General features: G+C 36.1%; 1 protein-coding gene across 2 annotated transcripts in view; it reads left to right on the top strand.

The window, feature by feature from the left end:
* Positions 1 to 1,190: 1,190 nt before the first annotated feature.
* LOC106713842 (protein-L-histidine N-pros-methyltransferase) overlaps positions 1,191 to 17,047 on the top strand; it is a 44,040-nt gene continuing 28,183 nt past the window's right edge. The window contains exon 1 of one of the 2 annotated variants that reach the window (XM_045680237.1): positions 1,191 to 1,314. In XM_045680237.1, coding sequence (XP_045536193.1) covers positions 1,270 to 1,314 — 45 coding nt within the window. In that variant the 5' untranslated portion in view covers positions 1,191 to 1,269. Of the gene's footprint in view, positions 1,315 to 2,630; positions 2,935 to 17,047 lie in introns of those variants that run through there. The other variant, XM_014506726.2, reaches the window with a different exon arrangement.

Genomic DNA, 17,047 nt, shown 5'->3' with positions numbered 1-17,047 from the left:
AGCCTGCGACATCGTCCGCGCGGAATTAAAAAAAAAACCTTAATAAGTAGCCTATGTGTTCTTCCAGACTATGTTCTATTGTCTATTGTGCCAAATTTCATAATCCATCCATCTAAACATTCGCATTTATAATATTAAGATTGAAATTTAGTCGTCATAAAACGGTTAACATCATTTTAATAATTTTGAAAACTTCAAATACGAATATAAACGGTCCGCCTAATTATCCTTAATTTCTTGGTATTATCTGTTATAATTAAAATTTTTACTATAATATTTTTATTAGTCTATTACAAACCTTAGATTTCGCTTAATTTTTTATATTATCAATATATCGAGTATTGAGTATTAACTTGATGATTTGAAAACAACTAAACTAACTAGCATAAAAAAGTTTTATTCAACAATTGTAAAATCTTCATTTATTGTTCGCCATGCGTCAATAGGCTCTAAGTGTGTGCTTTTAAAACAATTTTTCGGAATTAAAAAATAAGTAATGTTCTCAAAACACCGGCTGTTACGTCTCTCCGATGGCTTGTAATTATTTTAAATGTCCCGCGCGCGCCGGCGCAGCGGACACCGCTCGGGGCAAGAGACGCGTCATCGAAAAGCCATATTGAACCCGCAAACCAATTATTATACTCTTTTGTCTTTTATCACAATTTTCTAGGTACTTACTGTTAATTATAGTAACTTTTTACTATTTTATTTGGTCTTGCAATTTTTGTTAACTTTATTATTGGATAGATAGAAAGAAATATCTTCAACAATTTCACTAAAATAACATAATGCTAAAAGTAGGAAAGACTACAATATCAGCTGCCGCACCTATAACCGCTCGATTGGAGAAAGACCACGACCACAAAGAAACCAAGCCTGAAGTAGTTTTAGTAGTTGTTGTTTCTAGTTTTCATGACCCATTTCCGATGCCTATACTATACAAAGCATCAATTGAACCGCGTAATATTCCTATTTCATGATTTTTGCCCCAATCTATACAAACAGAAAATTAACTTTTGCAATTGCATAAAAATTACATGTTTAAAATGTATTCGGACTTAATATGTTGAAATTAAGTATACATATGTTTGGCAAACGACACGTTAACATCGAGTTATCTGCCGCCGTTTATCACGTTTGACAAACATTTTATCTAAAACCTATATAACGATTCCTGAAGATAGCCACTATAAGTGCGGAATTTGTCATATCAGGACTCACTTCAAGGCATCGAAATATTGAATAAGTAGAAGAATTTATAATAAAACGATGGCAAATTTTCACAAGCCGAAAGTTCATCCAGTCGAAAAAAAGGTCAGTAAAATAATGATTTACTTACATTAACTTCTGCGTTGGTAAATTATCTACAACAAAAACCATAGCGAAGCTTTGTCTACTACATTCAAAATGTTATTAAGCGGGAAAGATTTTTCTTTTTACAGTCTGAAATCTGCAATTGTTTAAGACACCATATTTTACGTTATAAGAAATTACCATCATGCAGGATGTAAAGGATTGTTTATTTTTATGTAAAATATAGTATAGCGATTACAGTGTCACTGTCACAGGGTTAAATACTTGTGGGCTTACCTATATCATTAACTCATTAGGAACAGGCCTAGGCAACAAAATAAATTCCATCTTGCATAAAAACCAATACAAAAATGTATATGTAACCATAATACTCGTAAAAGTAAAAATTTAAGATCATAGAGGGAAATATTGGTCACGTCTGACAATCAAAATTTTTGATTGTTATTTCTATCAAAATTATAGAGGTGATCAAGCGCAACGCTGTGGCAGTGAACGAACGACGGACGGTCACGGCCAAGGCCGAACCGGGAGTTAGATCTCAAACACTTACTTTTTATAAATAAGTCAATAAGATCTCCCACCTCTCACCAAACAATATACCGTAAAGTTATCTAGTACTGTTAAATGCCGCCATCAAGCAACTGTGCTTTTATTTCGTATAAAACATTGTTTAATTGTGTTGATAATAAGAAATTTAACTACTCCGTGACACTTTTATGAAATTCGTGAACGCAATAAATATGATGAATAACGTTCTTCGTGAAATTGTTGCGAGAGCATCAATAGAATCCAAGCAACAAATGGTATGTATTATTTTTACTAAAAACGCTTGATTTACTTTTGTAGCTTATGAAAAATAAGAAATTATCGTATTTCTATTATAATTTTAGGCCGCTATTCCTATTAAAATACTTAGCCTTTGATGTCTGCCTTTGAATGATTTCTTTGTAACCTTTCTATATATCTAATCTTTTTACACCTATAGAAATAAACTTATTTAACTATTTATCAAAATCGCGAAATATTTTTTAATAATCTGTGTCATACCCCGGATTTTTTTCTTGACAGTTCACATAGCGCCCTCTTTCGCTTATCGCAAAAAAACATGTGACATTGACGTATCAATAATAAGTAATTGTGGTTTATGAATTTTCTATTTCCGTGTAAACATAGTATAAAACCACTTGTTATTTAATTAAATAATATTAGTAAATTATGTGCATTATACAAAGGTAATTCGTATGTGAAACATTTGTTCTTTGTTCTACATTTTGGAGGTTATTTTAAAATGTTGACAGCATAAGCTGTAGGAATTATTAAATGTTATTGTTTTACCTCCTTTTTTCTGACTTAATATATTTGACTTGCCAAGAAATTTTCTACAAACCTGATCAAAATAACAAGAAGACTTTTTATTGTTATCTTAACAAAGTATGTCAAGATATTTGTCCAAAACAAAAACACTATTCATATAAGAATCCAAGACTGAACTTAGTGGAGAATCAAAAGAATCAAGTAATGGCTGTTAATGGTTTATATCGTCCTAGAAGTGCATTGGCTCGTGCTCTTTATGAAAAACAAAGGAATGATAGACTTTTGGAGGAATTTGACCAAACGGAGGTAAGAAATAAACAACTAATTTTATATAAATTAGTAGTTTACTACTTGAAACATTGTCCAGAAACTTCTCTTAGTATTTAAAAATGAAATAAAATTACCTCAGTAAGTAAGTCATTTAGTTATGTTAAATGTTTAAAATTTCTAAGCAGAATTTGGCTTTTAGTACAAAGAACCTGCATGTGTGCTGTAACAGTCAATTAGACCTATTGAATTATTTTCTTGTAGGTTTGACATTATTTTCCAAAACATGCATTAAATTACAGTCTTGTTACTAGTTAAAATGTTAATAAATATATTATTAGGGTACTTCAAAAACACCATAACTTATGCTTGGTTTAGATTATGTAGGTATGAGAGACATGTCTATTATTTCAGTCATATCATAAGATTTTATAAAAATATATACAGGTATATTTAAAGTGTTTCTAGTCACATGATATACTTCCCGTGTAACATGCACATTCTTTGCCAATGTTTTGCTCAGTGATGATTTACAACTTATATTTACTATTTTCATTAACTTGGACTATAGAGACATGGAGGACAAGAGCCTCCGTTGGACTACATACATTTTTCACATAAATTCTACAACTGTTCATGGAGGTGCGAACAAGCACACAAGCAAGTTTAGAACTTACTGTTCTTTTTTTTTGTCAGATTAGACTGTGCCTAGTTGACAGATCTGTTCTCTTAGTTGAAGCTCATTACACTAAATGTTGCCATATTTGATATTAAATCTACTTTGTAATAAATCCAATAAGCGGAGAAGGGAAATTCTGGAATGATAATCATAGAGGTTTTCTAAATGAATTAATAATGTTCTTAGGATGGTAATAAGCTGCTAAATGTGATGTATTTTTATATTTTTCCTCCCTTTAAAATAAAACAAAGTATTGTAATTTTAAACAATAATCAGTGTGTTGACATAGAAAAATTAAATTATAAGGTATAAAATTAAATTTTTTATTATAGTTATGTCTTAGAGTGTTGGTGGCTCAGAGGTTAAGCACTTGATGTGTATTCTGCAGGTCCTGGGTTGGAATACCGCCATGCATGTTTGTCCAATATGCACATTTATCTTGTTCTTATGATCAAAGAAAACATCATGATGCAAGTTGCACATATTTGAGAAGAAATTCAAAGATATGTGTTAAGTCAACTAACCCGCACTTGGTCAGTGTCATTGACTATGGTCTAGTTACCCTTAACATACATAGGCTCCATGCCCCTCAGTGGGGACTTATTGTCCTTAGTGGGGGATGATGAATGGTTTATTACAATTTTAAAATTACCTCAATCCTCATCAGCCTTTGTTTACCAAATGTTGCACTGCACATTCAGGTTTTGATAGAGAGTTAAAAGCCTAATTATAGGTTCTATCTTAATTTTCTAAATGCTTTGAATTTAAGTGAGTGGTACTTGGTAGAGTGCTCGTCAACTTTATTGAAGATTTAAAAAAAACTTACATATGAATTGTTAACCTTCTTCTTTTGGTAAAAGTTGTGAAAACTAAATAAGTGAATTGACATATAGTAATTCATTAAATTAGTTTATTACATTGCTACCTTAAAATACTTGCACAGAAAATAAATAGAGAAAGCATCCTGACCATTATTTGGGGATGTTGTCTATTACAATCTGATGTCTATCATAATCAGATAAAAATAAAATGTTCACAATTGGGATTTAAAAAAAAACAATTATTTAATAGCTAGTTCCTAAAAGAAATTTTGGATGATTGCTCTTTGTGTTTGCTGGCGAGGATTGGGCGTAGCTCGACCTTGCGAAGGTATTCCTGAGCGCGCACGCAATCGCAGCCTCACGTGTGCCTCCATAACGAGGATATATTTGCGTATGAAAAACAAGAAATATCTCTGAATTGTGGAGGGAATAAGACATTCTACCCGCTCCCCCTGCGCCGCCCCGTCGCACCCCCGCGACCCTTTTAACTTTCATCTTGTCGAGTGCTCAGTCCACATGCTTTTGTTCTATTTGATCCATGTTATTAAAATGTCGCTGGCTTGTTGGATTACTTGAATTTTACTATCTTAAAGTACAAGTACTGTTCATAATCATTACAGTTTAAAGGTATTAGTGATAGCACGATGGAATTGATGCAATTGCAGAATAGTTGTATACGACCTTTTATATCAGCGAGTACTTCCATAAGCTCTTAATTAAGCATTGGACAGCTATCAAATCAATTTAAAGAGTTAACTGTTAATTATTTCATTGCCTTAATGGATTAAACGGCGTTTTCCTTTAGCTTCGTAGTCAGGATGCTGTCGCGCGTCAGATGAGCTGACTCAATTAATGCAACTTTAAGTATGCAACAAATGTAAATGTATGAAATTATAACAAGAAGGAAAAATGACACAGTTTTAATCTTAGAAATAAAATGTTGTATTTGCTTTTGTCCTAATCATGTACTCGTACATAATCATGGGCTAAAAACCATAATCTCTATATTGGAAGTCACTCCCATTTATATCGCCGATTTTACCTTCAAGACATTCACCTTATGCAATCATCCGTCCATTTGTAGGAAGTTTACCAACGCAGAGTCATTCTGCAGTCTTTTAATCAATCGGTCATCCCTCTCAGGTATAATATGTCTTAAACATTGCCAATCAAGTTTAGCAAAACAATCGATCGATTGCATGTGCTTGTAGCACATGCATTCGTAAATTTAATATTCATCGTGTTGGTGATATTTCCTGTCGGTGGACGCGCGGCGACTGTCACACGACCGCGTCGCCGCTCGTAATCACTGCTATCCATTCTGTTAAAACCACCCGGGGATAAATTAGTTAAGTAGAAGCTTCCGTTAATCGGCCACAGTCGGTGCCCGTCGCCCGTCGCCCGCCTCTAAATGGATTAATTTATACTTATGAACGAGGACGTTTTCGGTGTCATGCGAGGATAGGGTGATTGTTGTTGTGATTGCTTGCGCTTCCTATCAAGGCATCCTTTATTAAGCGATCCGGCCTCGCCTCGCATCGCCGCGCCCGTTACGCCCTCATTAAATACAATGTTCACACGTTGATCTGTAGCTGGTTATCAGTTAGCTCTGAAGTACTCTCATTCGGATACGATAATCACCTTCTAATAAACGTTTCCTTTTTAAGAATCGACAAATAAATACAATTCGTATTGTTTATTATAGACTAACTGGACTGTAGGTTTATAAAATAGTAGGAATGTGCGTAGTAGAGAAAAGAAGCTTTGTGTTTGATAAATATTAGTAGTATAAATTATAGTAAGGAAGCTTTGTCATAGTCTAAGGTAATACAACATATAATAATTGCTTCAAGTTGATGTGCTTACGAGTTTGGGTACATCATAAAATTGTATTAAACAAACGCACTTTAGGGATTTCCAAATGTGTGTAACAGTAAATTTATTTTTAAATTTACTCGTATTTCATTTTTCGTATAATCTTCCCATTGAAGTTGGTTACGGAAGTCTATCAGAGATATTTATATTCATCGAAGTCGATACGAGATGGGTGGCTTCAGTACAATAGGCGTGAGGTCCGTGCAGAACTAAGACACCTGAGTCGCGCAGGGCGCATCGCTCACTGCAATCTGTACATTATTTCTCCATTGTTCGCGTAACGAGCCCCATCCCCCTCGAAGGCGCCACCCCTACCCCCCGACTTCCTAGTTTCCCATCCCCCAAGCCTGAGACGGCGGGACCTCGCTCGCGCCTTTCTTTTATCATTCCTCTCTTTATTTCCGAATGCAAATAATCCTCCACACGTGTGAGAACCGAAACCATTGTTCTCGCCGCCCGCCCCCACCGGGGACCTCGGTGACGCAATCTTTTTCTTCGCTATTTACATGTAACATATGTACATATTTATTATATAAGTCATAAATATTATGAGTGTAATTAAGATATTTAATTGATTAATGAATTAATGAAAATTTATAATCCAAAAAATATAGTAGGTAGTACGCCAATTTTTTTTAAATTTCATTTTAAAATGTGATGGTTTATAAAAGCTCTGTTTTCTTTATGATAACTGAATAAAAATTTTGACAGAGCTCATATAATCTGTGTTTAAATTATGAAACTGATAAAAGTTTCAAGAAAAACGACGTGCGTACGTGTATTTTTTGCCACTTTTATGTTCATGACTGGTATGTCGTTGAACATAAAACTACATTTTCTTATAACTTTTATTTATCTTGTTGGCAATAGTTAAAGATACGTAAGTACCAAAGACAGTTGTAAGTCGTAGTACAAGAGGAGGAGACAAGGCGAGCGGTGGAGCGGTGTCGACACAATACGAGTGGAGGACAAACAGCTCGTTAATGCGCGCCGGACGGAAGGGTGGAGCGCCGAGTTTCCCAAGAAAAACGCTAAGTGGGAAATCAATACGTATTAGGCGATATCGGAGCGAGCGGCCGTCACGCCATGATGGATGGTAGCCGCTAAACTTTGCTCGCGCTTTCATAATGACAATATACAAATTGACGTCCGGCCGCGCTTCCGAAATGCGATAGCGCGCCGACGCCACTCACATTATGTAAACAAACATGGAAAAAACGGATCGGTCGCCTTCAATTTCAGTAATAGAAATCTCAATTACGGATATGTTTTTCGCGTCACTCATCTATCATCGTGTGTAGCGCTGTAGGTCGTCGTGGATTTTGACGCCGCGCACCAGTGTATGCCAATGCTTGTTACACTTCTTTATATTGATAAAAAATACTCTTGTACCCTAATTAATACTTCCTTTGCATTAGAAGACAGAAATTGCGTAAATTCTAACCCAGATAAAGTATGTGATTTCGGAATCTATCCGGAATATATCGTAACTTAAAGACTTTTTCTTATAAATTCCGTTTGAAATAGAATCTATATGCGAGTATGGTATGAATAGGTTAACAGTACCGATGATAAATTTACGGCGATTGGTTTACAATAAGTTTTTACCGAATGACATATCATATTCTTAGCACTGGGGCGGGCAAGTGCGTGCGACAATCCCCGGCAAGCTTTCAATGGCGGCGTGACATTTGCAATGCGATATTGGAGGAGATCGACAGCCGCCTCTACATATTGAAAGCTATTCGGAATTCAGCAAATAAATACATGCACATCCGAGTCCGCGATGCCACCTCTTGTCGCGTCGCCACCTCGCGTCTTTCCGCCCTCTATAAAATTGAAATCGCATTGGCTGCGACGGACCGGGGCTCTTTGATATTGGAAGCTACTAGACATATTACTTCCTTAGATCAAATATTGTCCGTTCTCGTGCAAATTGTCCTTTGCATTCGACGTCCGTGTGACAAATAAAAGATTAAATCGCAGACAGCTTAAAAACTATTCTTTATCTCTCCATTTCATGAAAATGCTTACAATTAACCACGAATCATAACAGTTTCACAATAAATTAAGCTAGGTAATAAAGTTTTAATAACAAAATAGATATAAAATATTCTATTTAAAAAAAGTCTGAAATATTGCATTATTTTTAATGTATGTGTCTTTATGCTATTAAAAACATTTTGTAATAACTCTTTCTAGCTATTTAGCGTGCTTTTAAAGCCCTGACCACCATAAAATACCGTTACGTCTTGGCATTTTATACCTTATAGCTATTACTTTAAATCTCATTTTAAAGTCTTCCCGTAAAAGTTGTTGCATTTTAAACGTCTTTTTAAGAATTTTAACCTGTAGTCGTCGAGACATTTTAATGCGCTAGTTCCGTACCGTGTAGTCTTACATGAGATTAAGCTTGGGGAGGGGGTACCAGTTGAGTGCGAGTGAGTGCGAGTGAGTGGGGGGAGGGTATTTATGTCACCTCGGGGACGCGAGCACTCGCCCCTCCCAATTATACCGCAGTAAAAGTCATAAAAAGACACCCGAAGTTTTTACACGAACCTAGAAGAGGCTCACGCGAAATTAAGAGGGGCGCCGAAATGTGAGATGAGTATGAATGTTTTATAAGGGCAGATGATGGTGGCTCGTTTATGATGTCTTATGGCGGATAATGGCCGTGCACCACGCGCGCTTTGTTTGCTCGCCTGCATCATTGATGAGTCGGCTTTATTGCCGCCACAAGCCCACTGATAAATAATTAGTCGTTGCTCAATCCACTTTTATAAACGGTTTAATGACTATTGTATTTATTCTCTGCCTTGTTTGTCGAACTAGATTTACATGTTATGAAAACAATAATTTTCAAATCAATTGGTAAGTTCTGCCTTGTACTAGTATTTTAATTTTAATAGTCTGAAAATATTATATTGTACTTTTACAAAACTTACTGTGAAAAGTTTTAACTAACTTCATGTATAGGTATATTCAATACAAAGAAAGAAAAGTTTAGCAGGAACAATAACTCTTGATATTTTTAATCTTCGCAATTGTATTTGCGCTAACAGTCGCCAAAGCGACATATTAACTCTGTTGTACTTTTGCAATTTAGACCGCGTAAATATTACTTTTATTTAACGCGATTTATGTCCGAGAAGAAAGAAGGTCGAAAACGACCTGCGAGCTGGTTAACGCAAATAACGATTTTCGTTTTGTTCACGCTCGCATGAAACAATACATTCTCACGTTTAATTTCTTTCGGCTTTCAATTGATTCTTTTACGAGTGTGTTTATTGAGCTCGCGCGAAATACCAATTGCGATTTGCCATCGGAAGGTTGCGTCATATCGTCGCTGTTAGCGCTGCAAACGAAAATCTCACTTTTGCATATTCGATTACATTACCTTACATTTTACATTGTCCTCAGATAACCAAATTGATTACAAACTTAATGTTGTAGTATTTAATACTACATAAAGATGGATTTCAATAAGAATTAATTTTGGTGACCTTAAATTTTTTTGTGTGACATGATAAAGTTGGAAGAAGGCAGTCGAGGTTGGCGATTAGAAGCTACGTCGGCTAGCGGCAGCGCGGTGGCGTGCGTGCCCGGCACGGCCGCGCTGCCGGCTAACATGATTATGACAGCCCTACGTGCCGGCCCAGCTCCGAGAATCCTCGCACAAATATTCATTAATCTTTCACGCTCCGACGTCCGCTGCGATGGAGATTTAATCAGATTAAGGATCATCTTTTTGCCGGAGAAGTCATGCCCTTTTGTTGCCGGCCAGCCTTCAGTCGCACTTTTGTGCTGAATTTATGACTGACAGTGTTTGTTCTGAATGTATTACGAGGCGAGAATTTTTAGTTCCTTGGTTATGATCGTCTTAATAATGCCACACTGAGTGTTGCGTAGACCGCACCGCAACACACGCGTACGTTTCTGCGGCCGGCGCCATCTTGGCTGCGCCGCGTAAGCGATCCCGCCATGCCGTCTGCCATACACTAAACTCTTAACTTTCCTTTATTAAATCATCGTCCTACGACTGGCAATTGTTGAACGCAAACTAAATTCTTAAGTATTAATAGCGGGAAGGAGTATCTGAAATGTAACATAATTTTAACAAGTGTAAGTTGCCAGTTTCCTTAACCTGTTAAAAATTTCAACGTATGATCATTTTGAGGATGACGAATTTAAAGCGTTGGAGCAAGGGAGATATGTTGCTTATATTAAAAATATTCTAAAAAAAACTTTAAAAAACGGTAACACTTAAACGAAACTTGGATCCGAAAGACCGTTTGATTCATAGATAGGGCAAAGAAAACCAAATAAAAAGGAGAATTAAGCGCGGCGAAACGCGCGTAAAATTATTTTACCATTGTATGCAAATCGACGCGGCTGTGATTATTTTATTTCCTAAGAGCCCCTGAATATAAATCACGATTGAGAAAAAAAAAACAATTTAGTCTGCGTTTCTTAGTCAAAATACATTAAGTTATATATAGTCGATTAGAGCCTTATTTTTTTAATAATATAAATTCAAAACATAAACAAGTGTAAGTTTTCTTCCAAAAATATAATACGATCAAGATTTTATTGTTTTTAAATTTCTTAAAATATGTAAATTATTTAGACATAAATATCATTTTCTGAATCTTAAAGTTGTTTGTAGGAACTCAAATTACTTACATCATAAACTACAGTTATACATTCAAAACACTAAAGTTGAACTCGTCTTAATTTTATCATACTGCCTGCCGTCCCTCAGCTCAGGTAGCGATTTAAACATGAACTTGTTTAATTACTAAATTTATTGAAACTATATTAAATCAAGATTACCAACTAGACTTACCCATTAAACACATAACACCTAAAGAAATCCGGCGTGAAATACAAAACCTAAAGAATAAAAAAGCCCCAGGGTTCGACTTAATAACAAAAGAAGTTCTAGTACAGCTACCGAAGAAAGCTATAATGTACATAACCGCACTCTTTAATTCCATTCTAAGAGTCAAATACTATCCTAAACTCTGGAAAATATCGCAGGTAGTGATGATTCATAAAGAAGGTAAACCTGAAAATGAGGTCTCTTCCTATAGGCCTATTAGTCTGCTCACAGTGCTTTCAAAAGTATTTGAAAAACTTCTCCTCCGAAGATTAATGCCCATACTACACGAAAAACATGTAATACCAGACCATCAGTTTGGTTTCCGACAAGAACATGGAACCATTGAACAAGTACATAGAGTTTGCAACAAGATAAGAAAGTCACTAGAAGATAAAGAATACTGCTCATGCGCATTCCTAGACATACAGCAGGCATTCGATAGGGTTTGGCACAGGGGACTGCTATGCAAAATAAAACAATTTTTACCCCATACTTTTTATGAAATCTTAAAATCATATCTTTCCGATAGAATATTTCAAGTCAGAGAAAATGACAGTACGTCCTCATTCCACGATATCCAAGCAGGTGTACCTCAAGGGTCGGTCTTGGGTCCAGTCTTATACACTTTGTACACTGCAGATTTCCCTGAAAGTAATAATTTAACCACAGCAACATATGCGGATGACACAGCTGTCTTGGCCAGTCACAAGGACCCAAAGACTGCTACTGTAATTCTCCAGAATGGACTCGATGAAGTAGACAAATGGTTAAAAAAATGGAGAATAAGAGCCAGTGCTTCAAAATCGGTCCAAGTGACATTTACGCTGCGTCATGAAAACTGCCCAGCAGTTAAACTAGGAGATCAAGAACTTCCACACAGTGACGTCGTCAAATACTTAGGTATTAGACTGGATAAAAAACTCACATGGAGAGCACACATTATAGCAAAAAGAGATCAACTTAACATACAATATCGAAACCTTCAGTGGCTCCTAGGAAGAAGGTCTGTTCTAAGCTTGGATAATAAGCTTCTACTTTATAATGCTGTTCTCAAACCAATATGGACATATGGGATACAAGTTTGGGGTTCTGCAAGTGCTTCAAATTTAAACATCATACAAAGGGTGCAAAACCGTATACTTAAGAACATCTCGAATGCCCCCTGGTTTATTAAAAACTCAGAGGTGCATGACGTACTAAAAGTGAACACCGTCCAGCAGGAGCTCAAAGTGATTGCTGAGCGCTATAAAGCAAGAATTGCAAACCACTATAATCCCCTGGTTGCAACCTTACCTAAATGTGACCACAGAAGGAGGCTTAAAAGGGCCACTATTATGTAACAAACAAGACTCACTAAGGTCTGTTTAAAAGAAGAAGTTTCTTGATGGAGAAATAATTCTGAAAAATAACTCGTTCCTCATATCTGCTTAAAGTTTTAAAGACTGATTGCAGATGCAGCTTAGAAAAAAAAAAAAAAAAAAAACTAAATTTATTGCGACGTAAAAAATCCTGGTGCCATTGTAAGTTCTCGACACCAGTGACTGATAAAAGCAGCCATCTTGGAAATAAACGCATAACTCATTTATTAAAAGGAAACGCCTCGGTCAGCGCGCGCTGTCTAATGAAAGTTGCGCTGCAAAAACGTCGCCCCGTCGGGAATGTGTCGCCGACGCGTTCTGGGACGTGTAGCGGCTATAAAAATACCGGCCACCTCGCGTCCCTCCGCATTTTTCATTTGCGTCACCTTTTCAACCGCCCCTAAAATCAAAAGGACGTAGTCTAGTACGTGTAAGAATTGTTTCACTTTGGGTACTGTTGCTTCACTCGCACTCGGTACTTTTACTTCTAAGAGATCTGTGAGTATTCCATTATGGATTCATTTTATTTTTTGATCCATATCGATTAACTTTAGCTTATGGATATCATCGACACGCTAGTTTGCTATTCAATAACTTTGCTTTCCCATCGATTATCGATTATACAAGCTATGTTCACCAGTCTATTGCAACCGCCTTATTGTTGAATTTGTGTATAATTTACACAAAAATTCCTTTTTTGTTCGATGTTACGTTTTTCTAGAAAGCTCAATACAGCTTACTGTAGGCATTTTTTTTTAAAATAACAATGGTGTGCGGTTTGTGTAAATCGCATCCGTAGTCAAGGCCGAATGTAAAATAGTCAATTGTAAATAGGTGTTGGAACAAAAAACTAGATGCGTTGCAGAATAAAATTCATACATTTATTTCACCGTGTGTTTTTAAAAACAACAATGTAAAGCACGATCGGTAACTTATTTACAATTTCAAATATTACTCGTGACAAAGAATTCATGTCTTAAGAGCGATAAATAGTGTTGACCAATAACAGTTCCAGAATTATTTACCAAGAAATATAAAACAAAAACCTAACAAAAATGCATATCTCTCAAAATCTGACTAAGAACGTAATGATCTGCAGTAGCTCAAAAATAAAATAACAGTGCAGTAGCTACCTTAAACTTATAATAGTTAGCTCAAACATCTTCCATTTGTAATTAATGAAGGTGGCGTTTATGCCACTGAAGTTTATACCTCATGTATGAGAAGCGTTTGTATCCGTAACTTACGAGTACTTGCTACTTTCATAAAAAGCTGTAAATTGCGGATTAGCTCACTCTAAAGCCAGTTACAGACCAATTAATCTGAAAAGAGGTCAGTAGCAATTAAAACAATATAATTTGTTGTGGCCGGTGGCCTGCGAGGAGACGGCGGCCGCTCGACGTGTTTTTGCCGCTCGTGTCAATTTCCGCGGACAATAGTCGCGCTGGGCGACGCTCGCGCTCGCACAATCGCTGCGGCGTGAGTCGCTTTAATTGCTCTTTACCGCTGAATAATTTTCGATTCCGACACCGACGTAAGTGTTTTGGTCATTTTTACCGCTCACTCAACTCAATAACTGAGAATGTTTTCATTATTGTTACTATAATAGGCGATAAGTTACGGTTTAGGTATCGAAAGAGCCATCTACAATTATTATAGCGTATTAAATTTACAACATTGAGGTTACTAAACTTATTGACGTAAGTAGCGGTGTGCCACCAAATCTGAAGACACCGCATTAAAAGGACAATGATTTTTATTTTAATTAAGTTAATCGCCACACAAGTACACGGAAATATAATCTAGATGTGAAGTTCTGAAAAAAAGGTTTTAAATAAATCTTTTAAGAAAAATGATGTAACACCTACAGTTATGGCACCCTTAAAAGTGATAGTAATATTTGTGTAGTAGTTGGAACGCAGACATAACATGTACAGTCAAAACCGTTTATAGCGACATCGTTTAGAACAACATACCGGTTAAATTGACCAAAATCAAAGGTCCTGGCTGAATGTTATTACATATCTTTCCTATTAATACCTGTCACCGGTTGTTACAACTATCGGTTTTTACGACTCAATATGAGTAGTCCCTTCGATGTCGTTATAACAGATTTTGACTGTATTTCTAATTTAAATTCTTGAAAACTGTTGAATGTGTCTACAACGTGGTAAGTACAAACTGAATAAAGTGATCGAACGCATCGCCTGGGTGGTATCGAGCAATGATATTAAATTGCAACCTAACGGCCAATTTAACGATCAAATCGCCTCCTTGCCGTTTAATGTTAAACCAGTTTAAATACACCCGTAAATCTTCCCGCTGCGCCCACGCTCCATGGAGTATGTGTGACAACGTTTCCACTGCCTACTTATACACAGTGATCATTTCAAAACTAGCACCATGTCATGACAGGAGAATAATTTGTCATAACAGGTAGGCATTCGCCGATGCATTGCGAAAGTCACTGATCTTTGTAATAGGTTCCCAATATGCAATTGGCCCCTTCTTCGTCAGTTTCACAATATTAATCATACAAACCACTATTACGAGAACAGAAACAATGGATTTCTATTATCTTTAATGTTAATTTATATTTCGTCAGAAACTTTATTGTAATCGGGATTGGATTTGTCTTCGATCAAATTGAATTTGTAGGAAAAGCATACCGGTCGTCCGTCGATGCGGAAGCAATGGTGCAAATGAATGCGAGAAGCATTAAGGCTAGAGATCACGTCGCACAATAAATCCCAACCCTCGATAGAACAATTAAAAGACGAGTTTAAAACAATTACGCATCGCAGCCCCCGGGCTGCTCGTGACGGGCCCGAGAACCATAGGGCAGTCATTGTTTTATTAACGTTGTGAATTTTTGTCAGACCATTAAACTTGCAGTAAAATTAAAAGGAGCTCATTAAAACAGATTTTATCACTTCGTAAATTGAAGCTATTGAAAATACAATATCACTTCTAGAACGGTATTTCATCACGTATTTCGCCAAATTAAATCACCACCTTTTTCATATCTCACATCATAACAACTCTCAACATCTTTCGCTCCCTAATTTTACTTAGTGTATCTTGGTAATCGTCAAACAAATAATTTGAGGTACTGCCATGACCTAAGGACAATGCGTTATCATTTGTTTTGTTTTGTTCAGTTGGCAGTTTTAATCGAAATCAATTGTTTTGCCGCAGTAAATCATATCGATTTTAATTGAGTACGTGTATTATTGCTTCGAGCCATTGCCAATGTTTATTTATGCATTGGCTATTTCATTGCCAGGATGTACCAGGAAACCATAAAGATTCAAGTGTGAATTGGTAATGAGGAAAAGAGTTTGAATATAGGATAAGCTACATTGATTAAAAGCAAGTTACTATAGTCCGGTCGCGGAGCAGGAAGAATTTCGTACAATGACCTCTTTATCTACTGACAGAGGTTCCAAACGTTTTTGTATTAAGTGCGGTTTACATGAATTATTTGAAAGTGAAAGAAAATTTACCAACTTATAAAATATAGTTATTATTATATAAATCATTTATTTAGATTTAATAATACAAGTAAAAATAAAAATCTAGACAAGTATCTAATAATAAAAAATCAAAAAACAGAATTTGATTCCTCTGTTTCGGAGTAACTGTTACTTTGCTCTATTGTTCAATTTCGAGAAGTGAAGAATTCATTTGCATAATATTTTAAAACCAAAAATTAATTATCGGAAAGCCGGCAATAAAATAGATGAATGCCTGCACTTCCGTCTTTCAAATATTCGTTTCGATTGTTCATTTCGAACTAACCAATAATTAACCTTTTCGGTAATCCTTCTAACGGAGCCCATAAAATTTTTATTATGCAAACAAACAAACTAAAGGTTTAGAATCCCTGAGGACGGCGGCCTTTGTTTCTGTGCGAGCGAGACTAATTGTATTTACGCGGGAGCGACAGAGACAGGTAATGCGAGTTCAATGTACGAAATTCTTCCTGCTCCGCGACCGGACTATAGTAATGTCGGAAATATATCATCTTCAAATAATAGAAGAATAAATATTTATCCGAATTATTTTACGTAGATTCTATTTCAAATAATAAGGATCTAACATTATCCGTCCACATAGACTTTATATGTGCGTTATACTCGCAGAACGTCCAGGCAATCTGCATCCCAGTCTGATCCCATTTTAATGGAGCGCCCGGCAAACAAGCTCCGTAGCCGCTTACTGCCAAATCCACCGGGATCCTGTGCTCCACTTAGCCCACTACCTAGTATGCATTATAGCGAACTTTGTTTTGCCAAATGTTTTCTTACTGATTTTGTTGCATTTCATACAATGTCAGACTAACAGTCGGAGAAACTAATTATGATAAAGAATGTAAACTAGAAATTTGTAATTACATTTTCTTGTATAACTCGAGGAAAACATTCAAAGCTTCACGACTATTGAACAATGCGGAAATAATACGTGGTGAAAAGACCCCGCCGTGAATAAAGCGTTCTTGCAGAAATGCGTTTGTCATTATTAGTCATCTCAACAA

The sequence above is a fragment of the Papilio machaon genome, chromosome 12 (assembly GCF_912999745.1).
Source record: "Papilio machaon chromosome 12, ilPapMach1.1, whole genome shotgun sequence".
Classification (NCBI taxonomy): Eukaryota; Metazoa; Arthropoda; class Insecta; order Lepidoptera; family Papilionidae; genus Papilio; species Papilio machaon.
This window is presented reverse-complemented; position numbering and strand designations above follow the sequence as displayed.